The sequence below is a fragment of the Artibeus jamaicensis genome, unplaced genomic scaffold (assembly GCF_021234435.1).
Source record: "Artibeus jamaicensis isolate MK-2021 breed Jamaican fruit bat unplaced genomic scaffold, CSHL_Jam_final contig_944, whole genome shotgun sequence".
Lineage (NCBI taxonomy): Eukaryota > Metazoa > Chordata > Mammalia > Chiroptera > Phyllostomidae > Artibeus > Artibeus jamaicensis.
In genome coordinates, this window is record NW_026522020.1 from 3,390,648 (window position 1) to 3,416,076 (window position 25,429).

At 61.2% G+C, this 25,429-nt stretch overlaps 1 protein-coding gene across 9 annotated transcripts in view; it reads left to right on the plus strand.

The window, feature by feature from the left end:
* AGAP1 (ArfGAP with GTPase domain, ankyrin repeat and PH domain 1) overlaps positions 1-24,515 on the plus strand; it is a 390,584-nt gene extending 366,069 nt beyond the window's left edge. For 3 of the 9 annotated variants that reach the window (XM_053655303.1, XM_053655302.1, XM_053655306.1), the window contains 2 exons: positions 15,448-15,703; positions 17,722-24,514. In XM_053655303.1, the coding sequence (XP_053511278.1) occupies positions 15,448-15,703; positions 17,722-17,925 (460 nt within the window). In that variant the 3' untranslated portion in view covers positions 17,926-24,514. Of the gene's footprint in view, positions 1-15,447; positions 15,704-17,721 lie in introns of all 9 variants that reach the window. The other 6 variants (XM_053655304.1, XM_037161449.2, XM_053655301.1 and 3 more) reach the window with 4 other exon arrangements.
* Positions 24,516-25,429: the final 914 nt, after the last annotated feature.

Genomic DNA, 25,429 nt, shown 5'->3' on the forward strand with positions numbered 1-25,429 from the left:
CTGTCCTGACCTGCTGACCCGGTGAGCCCAACCCCAGGCAATGGCTTCGTCCTGAGCGGCACGTTCGGCTGCTCTGCCCAGGGAGGAGGGGCCCTGGACGATGGCGTCTCTCACCGACCTTGTGCAGAGAGCCCGCTGGAGCCAGCGGACGGAAGTTGGCCCGGGTGCACCCTGTGCAGAGCTAGGAAGGCGTTCTGGCTCCCACCTCGGGGGAGGCCGCTGGGTTCGGCGCTGCTGGGGCCTGGGGCCTGGGGCTGCCACGCTCCGGCCCTGTCGGGGCGTTTCCAACCTTCGAGCTACTGGGTGGTGGGCTGATCTGGAGGGGGCAGCTCTGTGAGCCTGGTTCGGGGGCTGCGTGTCCTTGGGCTGCAGGAAAGGTGGTCGTCCTACGTCTGGATCCAGCGTCAGCTGCCTTTACATTTTGTAAACCGAGTCCAGGGCTCTCCGCATGGCGAGAACCACGGGGACAGTAGAGCTCTGTCTCGCGGAGTCCGTTCTGCTCCTGCAGGTGACAGCAGTGCAGCCACAAATGTGGTTCTTTCCCCATCGCGGGGCACTTGTCCTCCCAGCTGCCTGCGTGCACCTGACTTGGGGACCGGGGCGGGGCCTGAGTCCCAGTGTGCGCTCAGTCGACATTTCCTGACGGGACGAATGCTTAACGGCCTTGGAGGGCGGCGGTAATGGAAGCCAATTCAGAGGACTCACTTCAACCAAGAGGGAAAATTGATAGGTTTCAAAGTACAGAGGTGGAGGGGACATCGACACCCATCACTTGGACACTTCCAAAGACTGGGCTTGGAGACTGTCCCCAGTGTCCTGGGAAGAGCCCAGGAGGACAGTGCGGAAGCCCAGCCACTCCCACGGTGGTGACATCCGAGTCCACTCTGTACCGTTTGTGCCGCTTTGAGCACGGCTGACCTCGTCTCAGAGCCCACGCACTTCCTTTGTGATTTCTTTTCTCTCCCCCTAAAAAATCAAAGTCCATTCAGCCACTGCTTTAATGCAGAGCCTCTGGGGCAGATCTGCATGTTGCCCCCCTGTTCTAAAACAGGGCGATTCCCCTCTGTGCCTGCGGGGCCACCGAGGACGGGGGTGGGGGGCTGGCGCTGCCGGCACAGACCGAGGCAAGCACCTGCAAGGCCTCAGGTGCTGGCAGGGGCGCCGGTGGCACCTAGGTGAACACAGGCACCCCAGGGCCCACAGGTTTCCCAGGAGCCTCTGCTCCAACAGGAACCCCACAGTCCGAAGAGGATCTGGCCCCTTCCGGGTTCCACACCAATGTTGAGTTTTTGTTTACTGCTGAGAACAAAGGGGAGTCTGCACAGAAGGAGGGGAGGCTGTGCAGCCAGAGGGCCCTCTGAGAATCACCAATTCCTGTGCAGTCAGCACTGACGTGTGCTTCCCCACCGTGCACGGGCCGAGCTGCGAGCTGCGGCTGTCGGCAATCAAGGGTGCCTTGGCAGACGTGGCCGGACCCCCCGCCCCTCCCCCTGCCTGGGGAATGGCTGACGAGCTCTAATTGGCATATAACGCCCTATGAATTTGTTAGCAGGCCTTGCCTTTCATTGGTGGACGGTCTGCTGCTAACCACCAGGAAATTACCAATTTTCCAATTTTCAGGAGTTAGTCACTCACGTCGCCCTGTAACTAGGTAAAAAAAAAAAAACCCCACATTGCTCATGTTATAAATCAGGCCTGTGCCTGTACAGAACCCTCTGCTGCAAATGAGCCGCTTGGCAGGGGCGTTCGGGCGAGCAGGGAGGAGCCGGCGCTGATGGGGAGCCCGCCACCTCGCCTCACCCCTGCTCCCTGGGGCCCTGCCGTTCTCCGCTCCTCGCCCTGGTCGGCCACCCCTGGGCCCAGCTGCCCGGCTGCCCCGGCCTGAGCGGGGGGTTGCAGCTCTGCGGCCCTTCCATGTGGGGCTTTGAAGTGCCGCATCCAGGCCTCGGGCACATCGCGCCAGAAGGACACCTCCACCCTCCGGTTCCAGAGCATAATAGAAATATTCAGGAGCGGACATAATTATTTCAATTACTTCTCTCTGGTGTTGGAGACACACTCAAGAGTCACAAATTAGAAAATAATATTCACATGTTTCTTCTAATTGGTAACAGATTAGAGGCATTCTGTCTTCTTAAATAATTTCCAAATGTGCCCCAGAGAGGCTGGGGAGGGGCGAGAGGCCCGAGCAGCTCCGCCAGCCCCCAGCAGCCCCGCCCGGCGGAGACCTCGGCAGGGCAGCGAGGCGCGGGGGGCCCTTCTCCTGCGCGGCGTCTCTGATTGTTCGCGGGCATTCGTAGCTCTCTTTCTGTTGAAAGCTGGCAGTTTTCTTACCCACGTGTGAGCTTAAGCCTCACTTGTAAGTGATGAACACAGTTTTGATCCCATACACGGTACCTTTAGACACATGTTTTCTATGCCCACGCATGCACATTTCCAGATCCGCCTATTTTTACATCCCATCTACTTCCAGAGACAAATTGGGGGTCATCTGTGCTCCCAGACGCCCGAGGCGATGGGCGTTACCCCTCTTCCCCACTGGCCCCACCGGCCTGCCCCGCACTGTCCTTCCATAGGGTGCGGGTGGGGAGCTCACGTTCCTCCAAATGACGAGGGTCCGAGTCACAATTTCACCTCGATCGTGGGGTTTAGTCTTACCGAATATTGGTCTTAAAAAGCGGTTGCTCCCCTTCTGCAAAGCAGTTTGGCCGTTTCTGATAAGAGTTCACACTGCCCAGCCCAGTTGCCCCAGCAGCTCTTCTCCTGGGCACTGGTCTCCGAGACGTGTTCACGCAGAAGGCTGTGCAGAGGGTCAGGTGGCCATATTGTAACGGCCCCGAATGGAGCAGCCCGAGGTCCGGCGGGGCACAGCCTTGCAGTGACAGCCCCCGGGAGCAGAGAGTGGTTGCCATGGTCAAGAGTGGAGTGTGATTGTGGTCACAGAAGGGCCCTGGGGAAGGGGGCGCCCAGCAAGGGACGCGCTGTGCCCCTGGCCGGCCGCGGCCCAGGGAGCCTCGTGCGGTGAGAGTGCCTTGAACGCAGCGCCCACACACAGCACGACGATGGACACAGGGAGAACCAGGACGTCGAGCTGTAGCAGGCCGACCAACTGTCCTCTTGTCCTCCGGTTTTTCAGGATTCACCCTTGGGGACAACGAGGTGAGGGGCATGTGGGAACTCTGTATTCGTTCCTTAAACTCTAGGAGAACCTACAATTACCTCAAAATTTAAGTAAAAAGAATAAACCCAAGTGGTAGTGGCTCCAATACCAAGAAGCAGGGCTCCTTCGGGGGCGGCTCACTCCAGATCTGAGGACCTGCAGGGCGGGCCGGGGCTGCCAGGGAGCAAGGGGGACGCATCGGCCGGGGCAGGAGGCGGGCAGCTCACAGGGGCCCCGCTGGCCAGACCCGGAGCAGGGCGAGCGTCGGAAAGGGCGACGTTGCCGACACGTGGCACGACAGGTGGGTTTTTTAAAAGGTGGTGGGTTTATAATGACAGGCCAAGAACAAGACCAGGGCAGGAGGCTCTTGACAGAAATGCCGGCTCATGAATAGCAGGAGCAAGAGGAGCGGCAAGTCTGGGCCTCGCTTCCAAAAGTGAGCGGGGACCCTCCACCCAGGGACAGCGGGGGGTCTTCGGGCAACAGGAGCGTCAGTGTCTGGAGGTATCGGCCCCCAAGACCACTCGTCAGTTGTGACGGGGGACGGTTCAGGGGGAGCCCAGGCCTGGGGGCCACTGATTTAACCGTGCGCTCCGACTCGGTAGTGGGACCACCCCCAGTGTGCCCCTCCTGATGGGACGTGGGGAGCACCGTGCAGGGAAAGTAGCTCAGGCTCCTCAAAATACCAATGTAAGGGATGACGAGAAGGAGGGAGGGTGGGGGGCTGTCAGATTACAGGAGGTGGAAGGGAGGATGACCGGGTGCCATGCCTCCTGGTTTGGGAGAAGAGCTCGGCTCCAGAGGCTACGTGGGGCTCAGCCAGGGAAAGCTGAGTGGGGACGACGCACTATCAAGAATTGTGCTTCACTTTAAGCTCCTTCCGTGCGGTGGGCTGGGCCACCTGGAAGGGGGCACGGAGCTCTGGGGCATCACTTGGCGGCGTCTGCGAGGGGAGCGGGCAGCACTGGAGTCCAGCCCCTTTCCACTGCAGGGAGACAGACGTGGCGTCAACTCTGCCACTGAACCGGTGTTCAGTGCACTGTTTGTGGCAGGAAGCCCGTTCACATGGCCGTGCCACCAGTGCCGCCATCCTCCCCCAGGACTCGTCACCTTCCCGAACTGGAACTCTGCCCCCACTAAGCAACTCTCCATCCCCCTGCCTCCCCCTCCGCTCGGCACAGCGGGCTTCGGTGGTGTGCATGCTGTGGTCAGAACGCCCAGCTCTTGACAGCTGTGTCACGCTCACTGCACAGGCCACTTGGCCTTTGGTCACGCCCCTGCTGGTGGGCGCTGGTCGCTCCCATGTGGGGGCCGCCGGTGTCCCAATACGTCCTCAGTGTCCCGCTTTCCAATCCCCTGGCTACGTGCCCAGAGTGGAAGTCCTCAGACACCCTAACACGTGAGGGCAGAGAGGAAAGGTCACGGGCTGGGGAGCAAAGCCCACCCTGGTCTCCCTGGCCCCCTTCGGGGAGGGGCTGGCTGGGTGGGCGTCCCAGTTAGGTCTGGTTTTGAAGTATATTTGGGGATGGGAGGTGGCTGGTTCTTACCTCTGTGAAGGACATAAACTGAAGTCGTCACGAAGTCCGTCACTTTGTAAATGGCAGGCGAGCACCCAGGAGACAGGCAGGACACGACAGGAATTCGCGAAAGCCCCTGTGTGCTGCGCGCTTGGCGTTTGGTCAGCAGACTGGCCTCAGCTTCGCCACCAAGCGGCCTCTGAAAGCAGCCGGGGGTCCGCTCTTCCCCTGCAGAGGGCTGGCACGTGTTCACGGAGAGCGGGCTCCAGGTGGGCCCCACCGCCACGTGGCCCAGTCGGGGAACCGTGCCCAGTGGAGGCAGAGGTCCGGGGAAGAAAGCCCAGCCGCGGCTCGTTCACTGGGCTTTCCACGAGGGGCTCCGGTCTCTCACGGGTGGCCCGTCGTCCGCGCACCGGCTGCAGGCCAGCCGTGCCCCCACCCTGCACAGAGCCTGCGCCCACGCAGCCGACCGCTGTCCCTGTGTTTTCTCTCGCATCCCGAAAAAGCTCCCGTGCAGACCCACAGTAGGCGCCTCCGCCCTGTGCTTCCCACTGGAGTGGGACCATGTGACTGGACTGTTTCCATCTCCTCTGCCCCCAGACGCTAAAGGGAAAGGCACTTAAAGAGTTAAAAAGACTTACTGTTCAAAATCTGCAGTCTTATGTCTTAAAAAAAAAAAAAAAAAAAAAACAGCATTACCAGGGACTGTGGCTCTTGAAGCCGCTGGCAGTTTGTACGAGAAGCCGGCACGCAGCCGCCTGCCCCTACACTCTGCAGCCTGCAGCCTCCTCTGTCTCCGTGTTTAACAGCCACGGGCCGCCAGGTCCCTGGGAGCCCGCTAGGCCGTGCCCGCCCCTCTTGCCCCTCAGTTGTTCCTTTAAGGAGAGCCCCCGAGTCTCTACTCCTGGCACTTGCAGGGCCCCGGCACACAGGCAGCGAAGCTTTGTCTCCATTTCACAGTGCTGGGGGGGGGGGCAATGGGCTATTTCTCTCCCCTCATCTGTCTGTGATGGGGCGCGTTCCAAAGCCGAGCCCATCGGCCACTGTTATGCTGGCCTTGATTCGCCACGATGGGACCCGTCGTCAGGGCCACGCACAGGCCTCGGGGGGCATCCTGTGTCCTGCCACATCCCGCCGGGCGAAGACCACCGCACCCCACTGGCCTGGCTCCCGCAGCGCAGATTCATGGGGGCTCACGCCCCACGGCAGGTGCTGCGTTTCCCCTCACGCTGAAGTGCGGGTCGGTCAGGGTGCGCACGGATGATTGCCGTGTGAACACGCGTGCGGGCAGCGTGCTGACTCGCACACTTGGCTGGTCGGACTAGCTTTGTGCAGAGCGATGCAGGTGTCAGTGCCGAAATCCCCGCGCGGCAAGTGGGCCCAGGGACGGGGAAAGTGGGTGCAAGGACCGGTGTGGGTGGGGACTGGTTTTTTTTGCCTTCCCCTGTTTCACTGTGCTGTTCACGGTAGGTCAGAAAATAGGGTAGGGGGCGCGTCGAAAATAAAAGGGTCTCGACTGCTTCTGGAACAATCCGGATGTTTTGCGGTTTTCTAACAGCATAACAAGCTTTCAAAAGTGAACTTCCTGCCCTGACTGGTGTAGCTTGTTATATCCCGTCCTCGCAAGCAAGAAGGGTCGGAGACTGCTGGGTAATCAGAGGTGTTTTATTGGCCAAAGTTTCAAAGTTTTACCTGCGCAGGGGCGAACTCTCGAGGTGCCTCCGGAGACACACGAGTGCCAAAATGGCTGCAAATGAGAGTCGCGCCGAACGCTTACAGACTAGGATTCTTATAGAAGCGAGCAAGCAAGCAACTTCCAGAAGCAGAAGGTGGCAGTTAGCTATTGGCTCAGGGGCTATACTAAGGTGCGTGATCTGACCAAGGACTGGTTACTAGAGCTCGTGGACAGCTCGTGATAGTATGGCTGATTGGCTCTTAAACCTCATGCTGTGGTTGTGGTCTTTTTACCCCCCCCCCCCCCGCTTGGCGTTCCAGGTGCTGACTTAACACAATCAGCTCTGTACCTCCTTTAAGTGCACCCTGTCCTTATGGTCGAGCGAGCAGCTAAAATTGAGAACAATCACTTCCTCGTTTCCCTGGCTCCTTCATAGCTCAGTGGATTGAGCATGGGCCTGTGAAGCAAAGGGTCGCCGTTTCGATTCCCAGTCAGGGCACATGCCAGATCCCCCTTTGGGGACACATGACAGGCAACCACACATTGATGTTTCTCTCCCACTCTTTCTTCTCCCCTTCCCCTCTCTCTAAAAATAAATTTAAAAAAATTTTTTTTTAAAGTGACCTTCCCAAGAATTAAACTTTCTCCCAATTGCTCTTGGCCTCCTCCCCCGCCACCTTTCTCCCGAAACCCTCCACCCTGCACCTGGCTTCCTGGCCCCCCCTCCACCTGCCCCCCGCTTGGTACATCCCTGGAAAGACTGCCCCACCCCCACCCTTCCTAAACGTGAGGTGTGAGCCTGGGGCTGTGCTGTGGCTCCGGGACCAGAGAACAGACAGCAGCAGATTCTTTCGTCCAGCGATTCACTTCTGGGAGTGGCGCCTGAGAAGGCAGCTGGGGTCACGCACAGCAGGTCAGTGGGCGAGGCTCTCAGAGGCCCACCCTCATTAGTCACCGTGCAGGTGGCAGCAGCGTGGCGTCCGTGGGTCGTGCAGGAGGAGGCCGTGCTCTGCATGCGGCGGCAAGAGCACGCCAGGTTCCCACCACGTGGGCGAAAACTGCTCGTGGCGGCCGCCCTGGGCCTCGGCGCGCCTTACCCGCCCAAGTGGAGAGAACAGCAGAGGCGTGGCTGTGAGTGGCCTGGTGAGGGACGTCCCTCCGGACCTCTGGCCCGTCAGCGCGGGCGCTCCCCATCCTGGTTTCGTGGCTGCCCGCCGAGCACGTGGCTGCCATGCGAATCACTCAGCCTCTCCGAGGGGAAACTGAGGCCCGGGAGACAGTGGTGCTGTGCCTGGGGCCCTGGGCCAGCTGCGGTCCCACCAGAGGGGCCGGGTCTATTCTCCCTGAGTGCCCGGCACGTCATTGTGTTTGCACTGCGGTTCGTATCCTGGAATAGTCCTTCTGTCAGTCTGCCCAGGGTCCACACAGGTGGGCGTGAAGAGGTGCCCAGTACTCGTGACACACAGCTGCCGAGCCCAGATTGCAACCTGAAACCTCAGACCAAGGTGCAGGGGCCGCGGGGGACAGGGAGACCCTGCTCTGCCCGAGGTGACTGAGCCCCGGCCTCCTGTGGCCCCCTGGGTGTGCACCTGAGCACACTGGGTCACCCTCCTGGGCTGCCTGGGTGGCACCTGCCCTCGGTCCACCCCCCCACCCACCCCAGCACCTGAGGCCCCGCCCAGGTAACTGTGACTCACAGAATTAATAAGCCTAATACGGTTGGCTTTATTTAATTAATAATGATCCTGTTCTATTCCTCTGAGCTCATAAAGCCCCCTGCAGGTTGGCAGAAACACTCGTAGTATCGATCAGAAGTCAGGCGGGGGATATTTATTTTGTCTCTGCCCCATGAGCATAAATCCTTGTCCATTGCCTCCTGCTCCCCCATGTGGGATTTACAGTGGCCAGTATCTTAAAAGCTTTCGGTAATTAAACAATAAGCACCCATTGGGCTTTGTGGGCAGGCCCGCGTCCCTGCCCGCCCCCAGGGCTTGCCCCCTTGGCAACGCAGCCGGGGGAGAAGGCATGCATGCCCGGGGCAGCCAAGTGCTCAGCGCTGGCCCCGGCCGGTGTCCCCCCCGCAGAGAGGAAGCCCCTGTTTTCCCAACATATTGTTCCAGCCCCGTCTTCCATGCCCGCCCTCCCAGTTCCTGTTTTGCTGGAGGCAGAATGACACTTTGGAAATTCCTTGCTGCTAGCGAGCCCTTTCTTCCCTCTTCCTCTCGTCACCGGCACCGTGTCACACACGGCACAGGCTGCTCCAATTTCCCCTCCTCGCCCCCCAGGATCAGCCTCTGCTCCCAGGCACCTGCGGCAGCAGGTCCTTTAAAATCAGTGTTGACAAACCCTCCCCCGCCCTGCGGCAGGAGCGGGGGAGGGGAGGGTGTTTGCAAAAGGATCCGTGTGACAGGTGCCGGGCACCAAAAAGTTACTCGCCTCTTAACCTTTGGGGGCAGGGGTTCCCGTTAAAATGAACCCGTGACACCGAGGGGTTTGGGAAAGGCTGTGTTCTTGGTAGCTTGTGGAAGCATCAGAGAAAACCTGACTTGGGGAGACAAGAAGGCAGGTCGAGGCCAGGACCATTGCAGGCCAGTCCCAAGCCACCCAGCTGTGGTCAGTCCCACCCTGAAGGTGGGCCTCACCAGGGCCCACTGTCCGTGTTCCCAGTGACTCCCAGGGCCCCACAGAACAGAGTGGAGCGCCCATCAGAAGGTTGGTGGCGACCTGTCAAAAACCTTTTTCTGGGAATCCATATTATTTACCTTGTTAGCCCTTGGCAGCATGCTGAGACACCCTGCCAGACCGGAATGCTCCCCTCTGTCCGCCCCCCCCCCCACCAGTGGTTCAGTGTGGCAGCGTCCTGGCTGCGGGAAACGCTCCAGTAACAGGCCCTGCGCCGTGGCCTGCGGCAAGACGGTGTTTCCCGAAGGACGCAGCTCCCGGTTTTCCCGAGGGCTGTTTTGAGAGGGGCCGTCCCACCACGTGCCGCCTTAATTAAACCCGTGCCCGGGCAGAAGGCTCGCCCCACCCCGGGGCTGGCGCCCTGTAAACACTTTACTCACTTGCTCTGGCCCAGGCGAGAGGGTCCGTGTCTCCCACCATCCTGCTGTGTCAGTGGGGCATCACTCGTACAGGAACACGTGTCTGGGCTTGTGCAGAGTTGTAAGTGAAGGCAGAGGAGCGGCCAGGGGCCCGAGGTCTGCTGTGAGCCAGCCAGCGCTGTCCAGGGCGGTGCCCTGAGGTCACGTGCAGAGGGCCCAGCCGCAGCATTGACACTCCCAGGGGGAGAAGGGGGCACTTCTCACTCTGGGCAGCGGGACGTGCTGCGGATGCTGGCCTCCCCATGGCATCCTTCCGCCACCACAGTCATCACCACCGCATGCCCTGGTGGCGTTCTAAGTGTGCAGACACCTCCATCCCAGACCGCTCATGGCTCATTGGTGACCCTCAAGTGCCTCCTGGAGCCGAGCACTGTGGTGACCTGCCAGCACCGGGCACAGTGGCCCTGCCCCAGGCCTGCGCCTCACGAGCAGAGGCAGACCTCAGAGCGCCCCACATGTGCTGTTGGGCCGTCCCGGGTCCCCACCACCACAGACACTGGGGCAGAGCTCTGCTCCCCATGGCCCCCTCCTTGGACACTGTCCTTGGCAAATGTAACTGCTCCTGTCCGTCCCTGCCCCCACCGCCTCCCTGGTCTTTTCGGCTCTAACCTTGACCGTCCTCCGCCGGGTCAGCCTCTTCTCAGTCTGTGTGTCCCCTGGTTGGTGTTTGTAGTCCCCAGGCAGGCAGGGGGGTGGGGGTCAGTGTGCTCCAGCCAAGGCCCACCAGAAAGCCCTCCTGCCCCTGCCATCTGTCCTGTGCAGGTTCTGGGGCGATCAGGGTCCCTTCCCCAGAGAGGGGAGCCGCGGCCAGCCGGGCCCCAGACACAGCCAGCGTGTCTCGGAGGCCATCCCTCCCTGCAGGAGGCCACTCCGGGCTCTCCGTCCTCGCCCCTCTTCTGAACCTGGGAACAGCACCTGCCCGTCTCTCTCCCCGCAAAGCCCCTCCTTTCTGGCCCGGTCTCTCAACATGCACTCAGTGTTTAACATGCTCCAAGCGCCAGGGTTCCTTTGAGAGCCCTGTGCTATCAGGAACCGCCAGCACAGTCCTCACTGGCGCCATCAGCATCCTTGGAGTGAGAGCCCAGCGCCACCCCAGTGAACACTGGGCCTCCGGGGCTGGCCCACAGCGGTGTCCTGGTGCCAGCAGGTGACTCCATTTGCCAGGCACTGAATCTGCTGGCTGGAGGTGGGACATGTCCTGGGGGTCATGGAGGGACACATGGAGCCTTGACCCTGTCATCATCCCTCAAAGTCAAAGGTGGCAGAGCCTCGTCAGTCAGCCTGCAGGCCAGGCTGTGGGCACACAGCACCCTCAATCTGGGCGCCCCCACCCACTGATCCCCTAATCCTATGATGACTGGTGACTCGAGCACCAGCTGGTTTCCGGGGCAGGGCCCCAGAGGAGGTGAGTCCCCCCCTAAAAGAGCTTTATTGTAGGAAGGAGGGGAGAAAGTATTTACTATTGCGCCTTCGATTGGATCTTTATTTGGGGGGACTGGATTGGCGTCTGTCTTCTGATTAGTTACCCGTTCTCTCATTTCCTCTCCCATGCAGTTGATTTATTTAAAGGTGTGTCAGCAAGGGGCTCAAATGAGGAGCCGGCCTCCCCCGCCCTGCTGACGGCCGGCCACGCCAATAATTCATTTTTTAGCTCATTAGCTAACAGGGGCTGTGAGCAGCGGGCCCCGAGGGACTGGAACAAGGGGAGGTGATGGACTGCCGGGCTCCTCTGCTCTTGAACTGGCCTTCCTGAGGGGAGCGGGGAGCGTGGCCGAGACCGGTGGGTCCCAGAACGGGGCCTGCGGCACCAGGGGAAGCTCAGGGGGTCTGCACCCGGCTGCAGGGCTGCTCGGGTGAATGGCTTTGGGCAGAGCGTGTGGTTTTAGGCAGAAGGCCCCGTGGTCAGAGCACTCACCTTCCACACATTCGCTGTCGGTGCCCAGACCAGGTGAGAGCAGCAAGGAGGCAGGGCCTCAGGGACAGACGGGCCTCCTCACAGCCCTGGTGCCAAAGTCCAAGGTCCAGGGGCCTCCTCACAGCCCTGGTGCCGAAGTCCAAGGTCCAGGGGCCTCCTCACAGCCCTGGTGCCGAAGTCCAAGGTCCAGGGGTCGGCAGGGTGGCTTTTTGGTGATGCCTCCTCCCAGCGTGCAGGCGGCGACTCTGCACCGTGTCCTCACGAGGCCTTTTCTCCCAGTGCAGGGGGGGGGGGGGGGGGTCTCTGTCTCCCATGAAACACCAGTCACGGCAGCTTGCTCCCAGCCTCATCTCCCGACGTCATCTGACCTCCGTCCCCTCCTACACTACCTCCAGATATGTCACAGTTTGGGGACGGGTGTCAGCGTGTGAATTGGGAGGGGTGAAGGGTGTGGTGCGTAACTCCCTCCAAACTTCCAGGAGGACTTGAGACATGGGACCAGACTTGGCCCCAGAGAGCCTGACACCCATGGGGTCCTGTCACCCAGCCGAGCACCCCTTGCCCCAGAGTCCCAGGCCCCGCTGTACCCTGGGACCAAGACTGGCCCATGAGACACTGGTGGGCTTCTCCAGGCTGCTGGCCAGGGCCGCCCCCACTCCCCACCAAGCACGTGACCATGTTAGGCTCCCACCCATAGGCAACGCGGATTCAGAAACCGAAAGCGTCCAGCAGGTGATTTGGTGCCCCACCTGGTTCCCCCAGCGTGTCTTCGTCACACGGGCCACCCTGCAGCCGAGCTCTCCCTTGCGTGCCAGGGGGCTCGGCGAGTCATTACCATTGCCGTTCTGTGATCCCAACACCAGCCACTGCCATTTGCAGAGCAGCCCCTTGCCTGGACACGGGGCTTCTCGTCCCAGGCCACCATGCCCTCTGAAAGGGGACCCAGGGTGACCCTGAGGCTGCAGAAGCCTGCACCCTGAGAGGAGTGACTCACAGACCCACGGTCTTTGGCACCGACATTGTGTCTCTGAACTCTTTCTGGGGCCACTGGAGAGCGCCCCAAATTCAGCCTCCCTCCCCAGCCTGTCAGGGCAGGCGGCCAGCACAAGGAATGGGGCTGAGGAACAGTCGGTGCTTGTGTCTGGGCAGGGGCGCCGAGGGAGCACCCCGAGCCCCGATGCATTCACGTCTGAGCTCTGCCCCCACGAGCGGGATCCTGGTGCTGTGGAGAAGCACCAAGGCGGGGGCGTTCGAGAGAGCTCGGAAACAGCACAGTGCATTGGGGCCCAAATGCCGGAGTCGAAACTTGTTTAATGTACTTATCGAATTGAGAGAGACACCGATTGGTTGCCTCCCTTACGTGCCCCGACTGGGAATGGAAGCCAGGACCCTTGGGTGCGCACCGCCAGGGCCGAAGGGTTATTTTTAACAAGAAGTTTGGGGAAGAGCCATGGTTCCATCAAATAAAAACCACGCCTCGAACAGAACCAGGGGCATCCTGGTGGAGGGTGACACCCGGGAGGCCCGGAGGCACTGCGCCTGTGCCGGCCCGGGCAGCCCTCAGACGTGCAGGGTGCCCGCCTGCGTTCCGCTGTCACCGTCACCGTGGCAGGTGCCGGCCCCCTCCCCGCCTCCAGTACGCCGCCCTGTTCCAGCCCCTGCAGGGCCGCAGGCGGGCCAGCCATACAGCTCATCGGCCTCTCCAGCCCTGCCCCTAAGTTCACACACGTGCGACATTCGTCTTCCTCCCGAAGAGCGAGCGCCTCCTGCCCCAGCACCCCAGACCCGCCTCTAAGCGCTGACCTTTAAAAGCAGAGCACGGTTTACACGGGATGCTCACGTGGGGCGGGCCGAGGTCAGCGAATTCGGGTGAGCTTGTCTGTGGGGTCCCCAGATTCGAGGGCACAGGGTCACCCCACCCGGTGACAGTAGGAGGGGACTCGAGAGCTGGGGGCTCGTCCTCGCGCTTCGGGGGGCTCACGTATTGCAGGGAAAGTGGAATCATTGCCGTTCAGCAGAACTGGGGGGCCCCAGCGTGCCCCTCACCGCTGGTCCATTCATCACGCTCACACCTCACTCTTCCTCGCCGGTGATGCGCGGACACAGGCAGTTCATTTTAAATCAGGGTCTCAAGTGGCGGGAGGCGCGGTTTGGCGGGCATTCCCAAGACGAGCCCGTGCTCCAGTTGCAGGGTTTTATTTTTACTTTATTTTATTTTGTTATTTATTTTTAGAGAGTGGGGGAGAGGGAAGGAGAAAGAGGGAGAGAAACATCAGTGTGTGGTTGCCTCTCACGTGCCCCCAACTGGGGACCCAGCCCGCAACCCAGGCATGTGCCCTGACTGGGAATCGAACTAGCGAGCCTTTGGTTGGCAGCCCACGCTCAATCCACTGAGCTACACCAGCCAGGGCTAGTTCCAGTATTTTGGCCCAAGTGGGGACACCGCTCCGGCCCCCATCAGAGCCACATTGCTGGGGTGGCGTCTCAGCTGCAGCCCAGCGTCCTGCCCAGGAGTCTCGGCATGGAAAGGGTCGGGTCACTCCGGGGTCACCCGCAGGTACAAGGAAGTGAAGCAGAACTAATCCCGGCTCACCCCTGGAAGGTGTTTGCCTAAGTGTTTAAACCAGATTAGCGCTCCGCAGACTGGCAGGCGGGCTGGGAGTGGAGTCCGCCAGGGAGGGGTAAACAAGGCGGCCTTCTGCTCTCAGCAGGAAAAACGCCTTGGTAGTGAGTTTTTCCTGTGAGGGTGGCGACTAGTCCTCCGAGAGCTCCCGGTCGTCGGTGGCTGCGTGCACTGGGGACCCTGGGGAGGAGATGCGGGTTCCGAGGGGTGTTTGGGCAGCTCTGCTCACCCTCAGTGGAAAGCACGGCATAGCACCCACCCCTGCTCTCGGACCCCCCCCTCCCCGGAAGTCCCTGCCCTGTCCCTGCCCCAGCAATGCTGCATAGTGTTGAGGACGGCGGCCTCCTCAGTGTTGCCGATGTCCTTTCGGAGAAGCAGCACCAAACGCCTCCATCAGCGGCCACAGAGGCTGGAGCCCAGGGGGATCAGTGTGAGCACACCTCATCCTGTCCCTCCTTTTTGTTCCCAGCCCCCCTTGCAGTGTCACAGGCAGTGTCCAGTCCCCTTTGAAGCCGGGAGTGGCGGGGTGGGGGGATCTCATACCCACCCAGCTCTTGTCGCTCATCCTCAGTGGGCGTGTCGTTGGGGGAGGGGCGCCGCTAACACGCCTGCCGCCCTGAGGCCCCGCCCCTGGGCATCGCCAGCCTCTCCTCTGGGCCCCTGGCCCGGCTCTGCACTTGGGCTGCCTGCCCGGACTCCCAGGCTGGCCCCACACGCTGTCCCTCAGAAAACCCAGCCGTTTTTGGTCACTCAAGGAATCCATGTCCTTCTCCATGTAAGGCCTCCCCAGGCATCTGGAGAGACAGCAGAGTTGCATGACGGGGGCGGGAGGGGGGGCCAGCTACCACTCATCTCGAAAGCTTCCCATTCGAGTCTCTGCCCCTCCCAGGAGGGTCTGTGGCAGTGTTTCTTCAGCTGCAGGAGGTTAGAGCCCCCGAGGGTTCTCCCACCCCTCCGGTGGGGTGGGCGACAATCCAAGAGCAAGTCACACTCAGGTGGGGGGCCACCACTGTCCTGCCCGGCGCTGGCCCGGCGTCTTCAGTCCTGGCTCACAGTTGTCCTCACAGCGGAATGGACCTCCAGGCCTGTGGTGTCTGTCCCGCATCATGCCCCCCCGATCCCGGGCAGGCGGGGGGTCTCCAGGGCCGCAGCCCCACAGTGGATGCAAGAGAATCACATGAGAGCTCGAGGTGGGGGGGGACATCCACACCCTGGGGGGTCTGCCACGATGCCCTCCGAGGCTCTGACACTGCACACCTCTGGGGCTGGAGACTCTGCTGACAGGTTCCTGGGGAGGGGCGCCCCACTCAGCGAACCACAGGGCTCCCCACACTGGGGAGGACTGCTGTGCCCTGCTGGTTGACTCCCCCTCTCCTGCTTCCTGGTGAGGAAGGTGGAGGCACAGAGGGGCAGGCTCTGCGTCTGGCCTGGCTGTGACCGCACCTGCCTGTTGCAGGGAAGAGAAGGAGCGGTGGATCCGGGCCAAGTACGAGCAGAAGCTGTTCCTGGCCCCGCTGCCCTGCACCGAACTGTCCCTGGGCCAGCACCTGCTTCGGGCCACTGCCGACGAGGACCTGCGGGTGGTCATCCTGCTGCTAGCACACGGCTCCCGGGACGAGGTGAACGAGACCTGCGGCGAGGGGGACGGCCGCACAGCGCTGCACCTAGCCTGCCGCAAGGGGAGCGTGGTCCTGGCGCAGCTCCTGATCTGGGTAGGTGGCCCAGGCGTGCGGCGGGGGGAGGGGGGCGTGGTACACGGAGGCACCTCAGCACCAGCCTGGACGGGAAAGCAGCAGGAATGGGGGATTTGGGGCTTGGGGGCAGAGGCCCCTGCCCCCACCCGCAGGACTGGTGGAGTCCGGGACGCAGCCAGCGGGACGGGCCGGCCTCCCATGGGGACTGCAGCCCTCTTTGCCCAGGGTCTGCTAGAGTCTCCACAGAGCTCGCCTCCCAAGGGCACCCACTGGGATCCCGAGTGGTGGATGGAGTCTTGTTCACCCACCAAAAAAGCTCCCACTATGTGGGGAGGGGGGAGGGTTGGAGAGGGAGGATGAAAACCGAGTGGTGTCTGGGGTCCCCCTGACCCAGCCCGGGGTTTTCACTGAAGTCACACAGAGGAACACGCCCTGAACTGGGAGGGTTGACAGCCCTGGGGGAGTTGTTATTTTAATTCCCACGGGGGCGTTTGTCATGGAGATGCCCGTACCCCACACCCTCAGGGCCTCCTCTGAAAGGGGCAGAAAGCTGCCTGCCAAGAGCGTGCCTGGTGTGGAGGGCACTGCCCAGAGGGGGGGTGCCCTGCCCGGCCCCCGCCGGCCCCGCCCCCGGGGCCAGAGACTGGTCTGTGCAGCACAGCGCAGGGCGACTCCGCCCTGAGCATTCTGGCCCGACTACCATCTCGGGTGCGGCGGGGGGTTGGGGGCCCAGAGAGCGAGACCAGCAGACATCCTGCTCATGTTGACAGCTGGGGTCGGTGGGCTCAGGCCCCCCCAACAGAATGCCACTGGGGCCTGGGGGGCTTCTGCGACCCCAGTGGAAGGAATGGCAAGGAAAGGCGCCTCTTTCCTTCCCATCCTGGAAGCCAGGAGGCCAAGATCAAGGGGCGGGCGAGTGGGGCCTCACCCTCTTCTCAGGACGCCAGTCACCCTGGTCTAGGCCTCACCCCAGTAACCTCACGCAGCCTCTCTGAAGGCCCGCCTGCACCCGCAGTCACCCCTACAGGACTGGGGTTCCAGACTCCACCCCACATGAAATTGGGGGGATGCAGTTCCATCACAAATCGCATCAGCAGGGTGTCCAACCCATTGGCGTCTCTGGGCTACACTGGAAGAAGGGCCATCTTGGGCCACATGTTAAACATACAAACAGTAACGAAAACTGATGAGCAAGAAAAGGTTTTAAGTAAATTCACCACTTTGTGTTGGGCCGCGTTCAGAGCCATCCCCGGCCCCATGGGGCCCAAAGGCCGAGGGTCGGACAGTCCTGGCACAGCATCTTCCCCTCCCCCCACTCGCCAAAGTCTCTCATTTCAACACTCCAGGCTGACGAGAGCGTGATGAGACTCCCAGACATGGGGGCAGCCAAAGTCAGCCCCACCCTGTCCAAGGGCAGAAACTCTAGACCTGAGGCATGGTGCCAGCTAGTGCTTCCCTGTCCCCTTGCCACTCTGGTCGTCCGGGAGCCCGGGGACATCCCACGGGAGGGGGCGGACCACGGCGCTGTCCACGCCAGCAACAACTGTCACACAGGACGCGCAGTGCCGAGCACAGAGTCCCCAGAGTGTGTCCCTGGGGGATGCTGGGTAGCTGTGGCGAGCCATGCTTTTGCATGATTTCTAGTGATGTGAGACAATGATCCCAGTACAGTGTTGAGTGAAAAAAGAGAGAGACACGTTTTGTGTGTAAGTTTTATTTCAACGAGGCATTAGACTCAAAGGAGAATACGCTGAACTGTTACCCGAGATTACCAGGGACTAGAGAGGTGATGGGGGGCGCTCTCTTCACTCTCACACGTTAGCTGTGTGCGGCCCCCACGACAGCCACCTGCCTCCGAGACCATGAGTCTAATGCCTCGTGTCTGCAGCAGGAAAGTCAAAATCGCAGTAGCGCAACCGGACCGCCAGGGTTCGTTTCTGTTGGACGGAGGAGGGGCTTGTTGCAAAAGCACGTTCCTGCCTTAAAAGCAGACACCTGGGGACCCCTGCCTCTAACACGCTCTGTTGCCTCCGCAGTACGGGGTGGACGTGATGGCCCGCGACGCCCACGGGAACACGGCGCTGGCCTACGCGCGGCAGGCCTCCAGCCAGGAGTGCGCGGACCTGCTGCTGCAGCACGGCTGTCCCGACGAGCGCGCCGCGCTTGTGGCCACGCCCAGCCTGGCCAGGAAGAGCGCTGGCCGCGGCGGGGGCGGCGGGCGGGTGCCCACCGTCATCTGAGGTGCATCCGCGCCCCCGCCCGCCGCCCCTCCCTCTTCCCGGTGGTCACCAGCCACCCCCCGCCCCCCGCACCTGCAGCGACGTCACCGGCCCTGGACAGACCACGCGAGGCGGAGGCGGGGCCGAGCTGCAGGGGCGCTGTTCCCGTGGACTCCCCCAGTCGACACGCAGGAGCGACCGACGAGCCTCGGTCGGCCGACGATAGCACACGGCCCGGGACGTGGTGCCCGCGGCCCACAGAGCATGGCACAAGGGACAGGGTGGACGAGAGGGGGAGGGGCAGCGGCGCCGCGAGAGGAGAGCCCTCCTGCACCGGCGGTTGAGCACATCAGCACATCTCACCTCCACCACCGAACGCTAGCATCCATCTCATCTCCTCTCCGAGGGGCTTGACGGCGTAAATCAGAAGCGAGCCGAGTTTGTCAGGTTTGAAGCCCCTATGATGGTATGTGTCAAATCAGTTGTAGCTAATCTGTCCCGGGAGGGCGCTGGCTTCATTACACTCGTATAGTTGAGTTCTTGCAGCATTACCGCTGTTTAATAGAACCTGATTAGTCATCGCCGCGAAGGAAGCCTATTAGCCGGGGAGGCAGTCACGCGGCACGCTCCGCTGCGCGCCGCGATGTGATTGCAATGCTCTTAGAAGCATCATATTATCCCAGACATGTTCTTCCGAGCCCTCGGAGCCCTCCTTTCTAAATTCACTGTCATAATTTAGTCTCTGTTTAATTTTTCAGTCCAAAGAGGGGGAATCGGTCGTGAGTAGTATTTGACTGCAGTCTCCTTGGTGCAAAAACAAAATGGGAAAAATAAATAAGAGGAACTCAAAGTCAGGGCGAAACCATGCTTTCAGCTAACTGACGCTTCGGGGGCGTGTAGCAAACGGACTAACTGCACGAAAGGTTATTTTTGCCCCCAAACGGGAGAGAGGTTCTGTGTCCTTTCGCCAAGGTGGACGTATCGGGTCTCCGTCACTCCTGGGCCATGTTGCCCAACTCACACAGGCTTCTGTATTATGTCTTCAGACACGATGTGTGGAAATCTATTTGAATAAAAGAAGTTCATAAATATGCATTGATTTTTGTACAGACGAATGGCACCTCTGTTAATTTATAAATTGAACTGGATGTGAACTAATAACGTGCGCCTAGCTGAGATGGGAGGGCTGTGGACCGCTGTCCTCGGAGGGGCTCGCAGCGGTAAACACTTCCATTAACGTGATGTACGGCTTGTAGAGGGGCCCATCAGAATAGGACGGCAGCGCAATTTGCTTATTAAAACCGAGAAAGGGGAGAGAAAGACCCGAGCGAATTACAGAGGGGGAGGGGCGTGTGAGGTCCTCGTCACGGAGAGCGTGACTTAGACTCAATGCCGCCTCTGCGGGCGCACAGTGGGGTCTCTGGTCCGGGCAGCGGCGAATCCAAGTCCTGGGCCCAGCTCATGATGGTGGGGGGGCAGTGACCACTGCCGACGGCCCTGTGGCCCAGAGCGGCTGGGAGAGTCCTAGGTGCTTCATCAGGGGCCAGGCCATCCATCGTAGCCCGTCACCCGTTCATCATGGTGGCATCAGGCTGCTTCAGGCTCGGCCACCTCCAGTGTGGAGGCCAAACGGACGGAGTGCACCAGTCAAGGCCCTGAGGGCAGGAAGGGAGGGCGGCGGGGCTGGGAGTCCTGTGTGGCGGCTCAGGAGCGTAGACCACGCCCTCCCGGCGGCCTCCAGAATTTCCCTGCCCTCGTATGTTAATCTTTCTACTTTGTGAGAGTTTTTCCTCTTCTTTCACTTAAAAAAAAAGAAAACATTAAAGTTGGTAAGAAACAATAAAGCTTTACACAGAATTTCCGTGCAGGTGGGCATTCCGTGGAACTCGGCAGTTTCTGGAAACACCAGGCGCAGACGCAGGCCCATGGTCCCCCACCCGGGTTTTACTCCGCGCATCATCACCGTGCGGTTCTTTTGAGTGTAAATAGGAAAAACGGTCGCTGCCAGTTTCTGAGGAAGCCTTACCGCTCTGACCCAGCCACGCACGTCCGCCTCCACGCGGCCTCCAGCACAGTGGCTACGTGGAGCGCAGATGAGAGCCCTGAGTTAGTTCGTTGTCCAATGCTGTGTGGCAGCGGGGCTGCCTCCCGAAAGGAAGGGGGCCTTGTAAGGCTTCCCTGTGGGGTGTATACGAGCGTGTACACACTGTTATGTGTGTTTATAATGCAGCATTTTCCCACGTGACTGGTTCTCGCACCCTTTCACTCCCCAAGTGCTCAGTGGGCCCCCCAGCCCGGATGTCACAGACACCTCCTCGGAACACCGGCCCCTCTGCTCCTCCTCTTGGCAGTGGTGGTGGCAGATCAGGAGGCGGCCTGTGTCCTTGGGCCCCGGCAGCAGAGCCGAAGGCACTAGGGTTTCCTTTCAGTTGGGGGTGACTGGTAGCTCGTGGGTCTGCCCCCCACCCTCGGACTGGAGGCCGCTTTCGTTGACCCCTCTCACTCTGTCTTAGAGCCTCGCAGGTACCAAGGCTGGGGAAGCAAGCACCCGGGGCTGGCGTTGGACGTGGCCGAAGTTGTCACAGTGTAAGGTGACCACATGGCCTTCCTGTTCAGGATCAACATTTTCCCCTGGAGGAGAAACCACCCACCGGGGAAGGCCCAGGAGTGGACAGTCACACGTGAGGCAGCCTCGGGCGACCTCGCTGGGTTCCCTCTGTGGCCGAGAACACCCCACAGAGGAAAACCACCAGACCCCACCCCACACGGCTGGGCCTCGGGTACCAGGGTGGACGGGCAGTTTACCGAACCCAGAACCCGAGTCCTGTCCCCTGTCCCGTCCATCTCCTGCCATCCCAGGAAGTGACATGCTCATGAATGGGTCTAGGGTAGGTGTGGTTTTCTGTCCCCCAGTGAGTGCCCGCCACATGGCACTTGCGCAGCATGTGGGCGGGGCCACAGGGCGCCCACCAGCCGTGGGGTGTGAAACTGGGCAGCTCCCCCTTACAGAATCGCCCTGGGCGGGGTTCTGACGCCAGCCAGGCGCCTCGGGGCCTGGGTTCCTTCCATCCTCCTGGGCTTTTGTCCAGCCTGGTGAGGTCTGCGTGGGCCCGGCCCCTCCCGGTTTGGAGAGGCCCTCGGGCATTCAGGGCCCTTCTTGGGCTGGTGAAGGAGCTGCCCTGACTTCGTCAGGGAGAGCACGGTCCCGCAGCACCGCCCGCCCAGGGCCAGGAAGACCTGGTCACCTGGCTCTGCTGTCCCACTGGTGCAGCTCCAGGCGACTGTCCGGCTCCTCGGGCTCTTCCTCTTCGTCTGGGCCTCAACGTGGCCTCGCAAGGTGTGGTGACATTGCACAGCATGTGACAGCTGCAAGCCCAGAGATCCTGAGACAGGTGTGTCTGTTAAGAACAGAGGTGTGGGCGGGGCCAAAGCCAGCCCACCCCTGAGCCTGCCCCTCCCTGTGAGCCTCTGACCCTTCTCTCTCTGTGGAGCTGGTGGGCGCTCTGAGTCCCCTGCCCCCGAGAGCCCCCCACCCAGAGGGAGGCGCCCGAACCACCCAGGCCCCATCTCGTGGGCCCCCTACCACACACGTCCTCCGCTCTGCTGGTCTGTGTCTTTTCCAGAGGCATGGAGAGCACTGGGTCCTGCCTCATGCCCCCTATAATGTCGCTTTGGTCCGAGATGACCCCATCCACCTCCCGCACCTTGGGGGGGGGGGGTGGACAGGCCTCCCTCCCTTCAGGTGCCACCTCTGGGTGCCAAGGGGCCTTGGTGACACACTCCGGGGCCAGTCCTCATTTCTGCGGCCTCTTCTACTTCCTTCGAAAGTTGGAACTTGCCGGGGGCACCCTACCTTGGCAGAGCATGGCCTCAGGCCCTGCGCTCCCTGCGCCAAACCCTGACCTCATACTATTGGACACAGCATTTGCCTCGCTGGGGCTGCCTTCCCTTTCCCGGCGGCATTGAACTTGCCTTGTGCCTGTACTTGACCAATGCACCTTCCCCCCTGGGAGTGGCCATCAGGTCCTGCCTGTCCTTCCTCTGTGCTCATGCACTGGCTTGGGTCCCCATGGTTCCGACGCCGCCAACCCTTTCTCCGTGCACTTAGAATGTTCTGGAAACGGAGCAATTGCGTTCTGGCCCAGGGAGGTGCAAGAGCCTGGCAAGGTAGACACTCTAACTCCTGCAAAGACAAAAGGAGTTGGGACTGCTGCCTGGGTGGGCGGTCCCCTCCCCCGACACCTGCTTGGTGTCCACCGCCCCCCCAGCCACGTGCCCACAAGGCCAGCAGGACTTTTCTAGAATCCCCCTGGGTTGTATGGATGTCCTTCAAGCAAACAGATTGACAAGCAGTCGGGAAGGGGCTCAGACAGGAACGTGCAGGGGACACACGTCACCCTCCTCTCAGGAAACACGATCCGCGTCCAGCAGCCTCCGCCCGCATGCGCTCCACGCCGGGGGCCGCCCGTCACAGCAGTTTCCCCCTCACCCTCCACCACAAGCCTAAGGGGGGCCTTTGGCAGCAAGACTGGCGTTCTCTCTGGGCCGCATCACCTGCGTCCCCACACGGCTTTCTTCCGGGTCCCAGGTGCGTGGCCCTGTGGGCGGGGCCCCAGCTCCCCACCGGCCAGCTCTGTGCCCCACTCCACGTGTGGGCCCTTTGTCACTGAAGCTCCTACGTCAGTTCCAGCCCAAACGTCAGGTCCCCTCCAGAGATTCAGGAGAGATGGGGGGTGGGGGGGCTCTGGGGAACGTGCGGCCATCACTGCCAGGAAGCAGCCACTGGAGGCCACGAGCTGTATGGTCCAAGGTTAGAGAGGGACGGGCCACCCAGACTGGCACACCCCTGCCAGACCCTCACCTCTCACCTCCCCATGGAGCGGTGACAACCGAGGCCTCGACATTCCCAGTGCGCTTCCCCTCAGAGGAGAAGCGCTGTCCTTCATGCGACGGGGGCCGGGGGGGTGGTTAAATAAGACCTGCGGTGCCCTGTTTCATTTTGGACATCTGCAGCCTTTTTATAAACACAGGGACACTTTGTTCCCAGTCCCCATTTTCCAGTTTGGGTCCAGGTGCAGATCAGAGCATATTTCATCCATCCAGGTTTCTGTAAAACCAGAGTGTGTGTCATCTGTGACCTGTCGAGAGTTCTCAGGTTCTAGAAGTGTCCCTGTTTCACGGAGGGCACCCTCCCAAGGCAGGGCCCTGGCACACAGAGGGTGAGACGGTCCCCTCCTGACGCTGCCCTGCCCAGGGGCTTGCCCGCTCTCGGACCCCAGCCGCAGCCCCGAGATTTGCCCCAGGGGTGAGATGCTTCCCAGGCCCTGGCCCCACCCGAAAGGCCCAGCGTGGCAGGGTCCGCTGCGTGCCGTCCAGTCAGCAGCACACGGGCTTGGGCTCCAGCCAGGCGACCTGTGCAAACCAGGCATCTCCAGGTGCACAGGAGGGCGGCTTGGGCCCTCTTCCCACTTTGGCCCGGCCTGCCGCATCTCTAGGGAAGGACCCCCAGGGTGCAGGTCAAGCCATGTGGTGGGGCTCCTCAGGACAGAGCTGGAGCTCAGTGTCACGGGAAGTATGTGGCCTCTGTCTCGAGGTGCTAGTGAGAGAAAGGAACCAAGCAGGGTGCTGGGGACCGTCCACGTACACCCCAGCAGCCAGGAACAGCTGCCCCTGAATCCGATTCCACTGTCGTCTCCCCCGTGCCAGACAGCGTCCGCCCCAGCCCCGCCTGGGGAGCCGGCATCCGAGCTGGTTCGAAAACCCTTGTAAAAAGGAGTTAGCAGCCCACCCCCAGCAGCTCACCGTGAACGGCGGCTTGCATCTAATTGGAGGAGCCTCGGGGTGCAGCAGGGCGTCCTTCCACCCAGGGTAGCACCTGCACATGCAGGTGTCCGACCTGCCTGGGTCCTTCACGGTGGCAGGTTTGTCGCGGGACCGAGGGCACGGGGGCTGTGGCCAGACTGGGACTGGTTCTCACGTGAGCTCATCCTGCACCTGCCACCCCACCCTCGGCCCCAGCAGCTTCCTCCCCACGGCAGACCCAGGTGCACGGGGGACTGGAGCGGGGATCGGGGCTGTTCCACGGCAGGCAGGCAGAGGGTCCGCTGGGAACCGCCCTACGGCAGGGCCCACGTCTCGACAGTAGAAACGACCCCGCTGCCGGCCTTGAAGGGCACCACGGCTCCTCCCCACCCGGGTTTTGGGTCTGAGATCCATCAAGTTCTGCAGGTTGCGGCCCTGTCCCGGCCCGGGCTGCTGCGTGCTGAGGAGGGTGCCCTCCCTGTATGCGCGGTCGCCGGCTCGCTGCCGAGCCCCGGCCCGGGACTCGGCGCTGAGTCCTCCTCTGCCCCAGGTGTGTGTCTGCGTGGGGAGCCCCTGCAGCTCAGCCGTCGCCACCAAGGGACGTTCCTAGGAGGGAGCAGGGACCTCACGGGGCGTTTTTTGTTTCTGTGAATGGTGACATGTAGAAATGACTGGAGGGGCAGCCTGGGGTTCATCAGAGACAGGTGGTGGTTTATTTTTTTGTTTTTGGGTTTCGGGAGTTGTTTTTGTATCACTTCATTCAGCAAGTTTCTGTGTCACAATGACTCACTGCTGCTTTATTTATGCTGTTTGTACTGTAATTAAAGCCATTGACACACATTTCATTTTGCCTGTTACTTCACATGATCTTGTTTGGATTGAATATGCCAGTTTGCACGTTCCTGCCTCAGGGTGTCGCGTCGTCCAGATGGTGTCCCCCGCCCCCAAGGGGACAGAGAGAGGCCAGTGTGTGAGGAGCGGGGGTGGCCACATGCTGGGGTCTCTTCCTAATAGAGAGGAGAGTGTGTCCACACTGCTTCCCTGCAGGTTTTTGTTGGAGCTTTTTGCTGGGGGAAGGGGTATTGGGGAGGGTCGGTCGCTTACTGGGTTTCTGTCCCCAGGGGCACAGGGGCCTGGGCAGCTGCCCAGAGGGACTCGGCCCCACCTGCCACCTGGGTGCTTCTGCTCAGGCTTCCAGAGGCCTGGAAGTTCCAGATGCTTCTTCGGCCCCAGGCCCGTGATGAGGAGCCAGGGCGCACTGAGGGACGCTATTAATACTCTCATTATTAACACCGTTAAGTTTCTCTCAAACGAAATACAGGGTGGAGTGAGAGTAGGTTTATGTCGTGAATACACGAAACGGTTTATTCTTGCATGATCGTGTTACTTCTAAATGTAGAGCTACTTTCGCCCCCTCCGTACATCGTACCTTTATGCAGAGGAGGAGACAGAAGGTACAGCCCGAACTGCCCTCCCAGGCATCACCGGCCTCTTTCCAGGGAAGACCCTGCTCTGGTGGCCCGCCCTGCTCACCTCTGGGGTCTCAGATGTGACGTGGTCCCTTCCTCAAAGCGCCCACCCCCGGCGTGGCCCTGCCCTTGGCACTCTCTGTGGCCTCCACTGTGCCTTCCTGTTGCAGTTAGTCCCCCCCACACCTCCCGTGGGTCCATGGCCCTGCGCCTGTCTGGTCACCCGGGGGCCAGCCCACTTGTCCACCTAATGA